Here is a 6,328-nt window from a genome sequence, read left to right as displayed (position 1 = left end):
GGCTTATTGATCTTCTTGGGTGATCGGTCTTTGGGCTTGTTGATCTTCTTGGGTGATCGACTTTTGGGCTTGTTGATCTTCTTGGGTGATCGACTTTTGGGCTTGTTGATCTTCTTGGGTGATCGGCCTTTAGGCTTGTCGATCTTCTTGGATGATTGGCCTTTGGGCTTGATGATCTTCTTGGATGATCGACCTTTAGGCTTGTTGATCTTCTTAGAGGATCGATCTTTCGACTTGTTGATTTTCTTAGATGATCGGCCTTTGGGCTTATTGATCTTCTTGTATGATCGGCCTTAGGGTTTGTTGATCTTCTTGGAGAATTAGTGTTTGCACGAGGCTTCCGGAGAAACTTATTTCGTGGAGTTGAACTTGAGTTGGTGTTGATGTTTAGGTTGATTTGGTGTGATATGGTTCGATCTCTAGTACTTGATCCTCTGATTCTCTCTCGGTTGGGTGGATGCACTTGACTTGAAGAAGGAAAGCACCGAACGTTCTTGTAGAAGTCTTGGAAGATTGTTTGTGTCTTCAAGGGTCTTCTGTCTTCTAGGAGTGTAGCTTCAAGAGTCTTGAGAGTCTTCTGCTTGTTGATGAATTCTCTCTGGGCTCTCTGAATGTAGAATTACTTGTATCTTCAAAAGGACTTTAGTCTTCAAGCATGGTCAGAATGTTTGTATCTTCAAAGAACTTCAGTCTTCAGGATACTTGCATCTTCAAAAGACTCCAGTCTTCAGAATGCTTGTATCTTTGAAGGAATTCAGTCTTCAGACGTGGTCAGCTTCATGAGTGAAGGAGTCTTCTGACTGTAGAGAATTTCCTATAAGCTCTCTGGAGTATAGAATTGCTGACCTCCACAAATGAAAAGAACTCCGCTATTTATAGAGTTCTTTGCTGGAATTCATGGGTTTGGGCTTGGTCGGTCAATGGGCCTGACTAATTGGATTTGGGCCTTATTTGACATTTTGGTCAAATTAAGCCTATTTATGGGCTAAATTGGACTTTTAGCCCAAATAATAATATCAAATTGGACCGAAGTAATTTTATGCAATCCAACGATTACGAAGGAAACATGTTGCATCATCGGACTTCGCCAATTTATGTCCTCAACTTCAATTTGGGACAAATGTCAACTTCTAATTAGTCTCGAATTCAATTATTTGGAATTTCGTTCTTAATTTAGTAAATGACGTGGCAATTTGCGATCGGTCCAAAATTTCTCATTCAACATATTCAAATATCTAAAGTGCTAGCCTGTTGCATCATTTGATTGTGCTGAAATTAGGCATTACAGTTGGGATATGATTGAATTTTTCACATGCCTCATTATGAATTTACCAAAATTTGTCCTTATTTTTCTGAGACACTTGTAAAAGTAGCAAAAAATATTATTAAATTTATAAATTTAACAATGATTTTTTTCAAAATTTACAAATATAGCAAAAAAAAAACATAAAAGTAGATTTTCTTTTTTATTATTTCAAATTTATTCTTATTAGTATATCACCAGGATTATCAAACTAAAATACGACGTTAGATTGATTACTAGAGTTACATGATTATCAAGATTACATTCAAGACAAAAAATAACGACCATTCAAAAGGATTTAAAAGAAGAAAATAAAATGGTGTTTTGCATCAAATAAAAAGTTCTTTGGAATAATTATTGAACAAAACGACTTAAAAATGTCTTAAAAAACACTCTTATCCCAAATTATTGAATACAAAAAAACACCACAAATAAATAAAGGTTTAATTAATTATACACTTTAATTAAACCCTAATTATCAATAATCCCAAGAGTTAAAATTATTTATCACATACGATCTTAATCCCATCAATGGAGAACAACCCAGCTCCAAGCCTAGGAACGATAGTAACCCTGACGCTGTCGTCATCATCAGCTTCCAAATCTTCAAGTATTTCAGTTATTCCCAACCTAAGTCCGGTCTTCACCGTCTTCTTGTGCCCGAGCTTATGTGGTACGTTCACAAAGCTGCCCGCAAACTCAGTATTATCAGGTCTAATTTCTTTGTCATCTTCGTCGTTAATAAAAACATCGAATTTTATTCCTTGGTTAGGATCAAATCCAATTCCATAAATTACCAAAATCTCCTCTTCCTCCTCTTTCTCCTTCTTGCTCCTCGATTTCTTTGGCCTCTTCACTTCCACGCTAACCGCCGACTTTACAGTTATCGGGAACTTGATGTTAGCCGGTCTCACACGGCTGGAGGAGGGGCCAGCAGCAAGGGCGGGGCCGATGCTAAAAGGGAGAATAATGTTGTTATTGGCGACGGTTTTTTGGGCTCGGCGAGGAGTGGGGCGGGTTTGGAGCCATGGGACGTCGACGTCTTGGTAGACGTAGCCGAGGGTTTTGGAGTCGAGAGACTGGCGAACTCGAACTCGGACAGCTTCGGCTTTCTCGTTGTAGAAAATGAAAGAGGTGTTGAGCCATTCGGGGTTTTGGAGGTCTTGTCGTCGGCCGCCGAGGGTCTTCCAAACAGACCAAAGGCGGTCGATGTTGGAGTGGTGGGCGTAAAAAATGGGATCTCTGGCGGCGGAGTAGAAGTTTCCCATGTTCTCACCGTTGGGTTCGTTGTTGTCGCCGCACCATACGTGAACCGGACCGTGTGGAATGTTCTCTATTGACCCACCACCTGTCATTTTGTGTGTAGTAAGTTAATTCATTCATCATCACCATATCCAAATGAAAAAGTTAGTCACAATATCACCTTATTCATCTTTAGATCTATGAGAGAAATGTACATCAAATTCATATGAACGGTTACCAAACATACATGTATTCTAATTCAACACCAAGTGTGTAGAGTAAAGAATGAAGTTGTAAAGTTCGAGGAATTAAACAAGCATAAAATTGATATTTGTTAGTCATGGGACACAAATTCCTTCGACCACAACTCTACTTCTCATTATTTTAACTCTTTGGCCAAGTACGTAACTTATTTGAGTTGGCCACATCATCGACTCTTTTCTTTTCAAATATAAATTTAAACCATAAATTTTTATAAGTATATCCAAATAATTTATTTGAGTTCAAATTAATACATTTATAAAAGTTCGGTATCTAAATTGATACAATTATTAGTTTGGAGTTCAAATTGATACAATCAATTATTTGAATTGGCCACATCATCGACTCCTTTTTTTTTCCAATTTATACCCTTAAATCCTAAATCCTAACTCTGAAATTTTATAATTTGATCAACTTAAACCCTCCGATATATTTTATTTAGATTGCATACATATTTGCCCTTATCTTAAAAATAATAATAATAATATTATATGACAAATTTGTATTAGGTAACTACTTGGATTGCATAAAGATGCATGGTCAAACAACACCCAAGTTTTCTCCTTAATTTTGGAAGTTCAATCAAAGAAAAAGTTAACCAAATAAATTATTTCTAGCTAAGACTAAAATTAAATGATACAAAGTATAACAGAAAATGATTAGACATTGAAACTTCCTAACACTATGTTGAAAACCCATATTTAAAAATTCCACTACATGTATTAAAACAAACATTTTGATAGTTCAGACCAAAATCTCACCAAAACCATGAATTAAAACAAGATCTAAATATTTAAAAGAAAAAATCAGGACGATCAATACCAAAGCATGATCAATTTACCTGGTGATGGCTCGTCACCCGCTCTATAGGCGCTACCGAAAAACAGCGAAGGCGTACGACTGTTAGAAACCATCTGCCGATACATAATACTAAGATTACTCCTAATCTGCGCATCATCACCAATATTAGGATCAACTCGACCGAAATCCAAATCCACCAATCTTGGCGGCACATGATTTTCATTCCGTAGTTCATCATAAAGCGAAGATTTCTCCTCCGCATACATCTCCGGCATTCTCATTCCTCCTGGAGCATCATAATTCCAAAATGGCAAAGCAAAATTTGGATCCCCGATCAATTCCCCCAATATCTTCTCATGAAAGTAAAGATATAATCTATGGAATGGAAAAAACAGCCACGAATTATGAACTTGAACCTCAACCGGAAACCCAACTTGATCGTACGCTCCATTACAATAAGCACAGTGAACGTTTGCTTGTTGAGTAAAGCTACGTGGGTCATTTTCTGGCAGTGCTTTCATTAACTCAACGGCTTTTTTATATTTTTCTATGTAGTTTTTGTCGACTAAATGGGCGGCTGGTCGGACCCGTAATTTTTCTTGTGCCGGTGGCTGGAAGTCGAGGATTCTGGTGGCGGGTGGTGGACAGCAGTTGGTTGAATCGGCGCCAGGTGGCAGGTCTGCTGGGCCACACTTGCTGATGTTGGGGGTTTGGATGGGTGCGGCGAGGGCAAAATTGGAATTTTTGTAGAGAGTTGAAGCTCCGTAGAGTCCGCTAAGGCCAACGAGAATGTCTCTTCTATCAATTTTGGGTTTGGGGGTATTTTGGTCATTGTGATTGACAGTGTTACATGAGATTATACGAGGAGTAATGTTATTGGGAAGGGTTTTTGTTTTTGGGAGAAAGGAATTGGATGATGGGAAATATGTGGTGAGAGATGGTGGATGGGATAGAGAAGCCATAGGGTAGACGTTTTTGGCTCAAAAGTTTGGTTTACTTCTAATGCCACTCGTTTGTGTTGTATTTATAATCAAAAAAAGAACAAATGACTTATCTTAATATGAACTAAAATGTTGAATTGTTTTTATCAATGGGAAAGTTTGATGGTTACTTAAAAGACTTAGACGAAAACTTTGAATAAGTTTTTCAAAATAAGATTTTATAATTTTTTACTTGTTTCAAAAAAAAATAAGGAACCTCCCATTTCTTATAAGATAGATGAGCTACTTCTCAAATTACCAATTGGTTTGGAGAAGTTGTAAATATATAGTAATTAGATTCGAAATATTAGCAAGTATAGCACAATGCGAAAATTACAAATATAGTAAAATTTAGATCCAACTCTTATAGCTTTCTTACTCTCCCTCTCATTTGTTTCTAGTTTTAACACAATTTCTTGTTCTTTCTCTTGTTTTGCTAACTTTTTAGCTCCTTTTCTAGCAAACTTTCTCGCCCTTGCTCTCATTTTAGTTCATTTCTTGCTCTATTTATTCTCTACATTTGGTTCATTTGGTGTTTAAAAAAATGTAGAGGAAGAATAAACAACTCAACTTATTTTAACTGTTATCATTGTCAGAGGAGAAATATAGTGAAAAGAGGATTTGTCATTGTTAAGGATGAAGTATAGAGAATGAATCTAAAGAAAGAAGATAGTAAGAGAGAGATCTAAAGAGAAGTATACAACGATATTGAGAGAAGAATGAAGAAATTGAAAAGATTCTACAAAACCTTATTTTAAAAATTAAATCAAACAATATTTTAACACAAATTTTAAGGTTAATCTATCATTTGATCGTTTTTTTTGGCCAAAAATTGTGTGTTGACAATCTTTTTTTAAGTTTGACAGATGTCTCTCATGTTGTCTTTGTATTCGGTGTATCTGACAAAGGGATGTGTTTCTGGAAATGCTATTTCTGAAAAATATTTTCCTTATTTGGAAAATCCTATCTGCAGTATTTTTGAAAATCTCTTGCCTTTTGGGTATGCAAATGTTTTGGAAGTTAGAGTTACTCATTTGTGTGTCTGTTGTGCATATTTAAAAACTCTTAGACTTTTGTTTTGGGTTGACCATTTTCACGAAAGATATCAAGTGTTTTTTTCTTGTGAAGTGTTTCTGTGATCACAAGTGGTGTGTCAATCTTTGAAGGCATCGAAGATTTTTTTGTTGTAAGTTTAGAGACATACTCCAGTTATTTGTTTGCTTCATCAGTAGATTTTTTGAGAAGGGATTCTCAAGCTTAGGGAAACCTAAGCCAAACGAGTAAAGTGGTCTTTGCTCGAGAAGGAAATATAAAATTCTAGTGAGAAAGAGTCTCGTGACTTAAAGGGGAGCTTAAGTCTAGCCGAGAGGAAGTCTCGATCTTAGGGGAAGCCTAAAAAGCCCTTCACTAGTATTACTACTTAGGGAGAGCCTAAGTCACTAATAGGGAATCTCACATCTATGAGAAACCTATGTAAATAGTTGAGTGTTTAAGCTTTAAAGATCACTGTAATCATGTTGTCATTATAGAAAAGTACTACATGGTAATTGTTTATTATCTATACTAGTGAAATTATCATTTCTAGACACACTGCTCCCAGATGTAAGTGGTATTCATCGAACTGAGTTATGTTATTTTTATTTGATATTTATACATGTTAAATGTTCTGTAGAATACATAACATTATCGCTAATAATGTTTAACATGCAGTAGATACTCCCATATTAATTTCATTTTCCAT

General features: G+C 36.0%; 1 protein-coding gene across 1 annotated transcript; it reads right to left on the bottom strand.

Annotated features, from left to right (window-relative positions):
• Nucleotides 1–1,625: 1,625 nt before the first annotated feature.
• LOC120089835 (polyphenol oxidase, chloroplastic-like) lies at nucleotides 1,626–4,687 on the bottom strand. Its single transcript, XM_039047241.2, has 2 exons — nucleotides 3,648–4,687; nucleotides 1,626–2,651 (listed from the first exon to the last, which is right to left on the bottom strand). The coding sequence occupies exons 1-2, from the start codon at nucleotides 4,567–4,569 to the stop codon at nucleotides 1,804–1,806; spliced, it is 1,770 nt and encodes a 589-aa protein (XP_038903169.2). The 5' UTR covers nucleotides 4,570–4,687; the 3' UTR covers nucleotides 1,626–1,803.
• Between the last annotated feature and the right edge of the window lie 1,641 nt (nucleotides 4,688–6,328).

This window comes from Benincasa hispida, chromosome 8, assembly GCF_027475165.1.
Source record: "Benincasa hispida cultivar pf3 chromosome 8, pf3_genome.v1.1, whole genome shotgun sequence".
Classification (NCBI taxonomy): Eukaryota; Viridiplantae; Streptophyta; class Magnoliopsida; order Cucurbitales; family Cucurbitaceae; genus Benincasa; species Benincasa hispida.
Note: the sequence above shows the minus strand (reverse complement) of the source record. Positions and strands in the feature narration are given on the sequence as shown.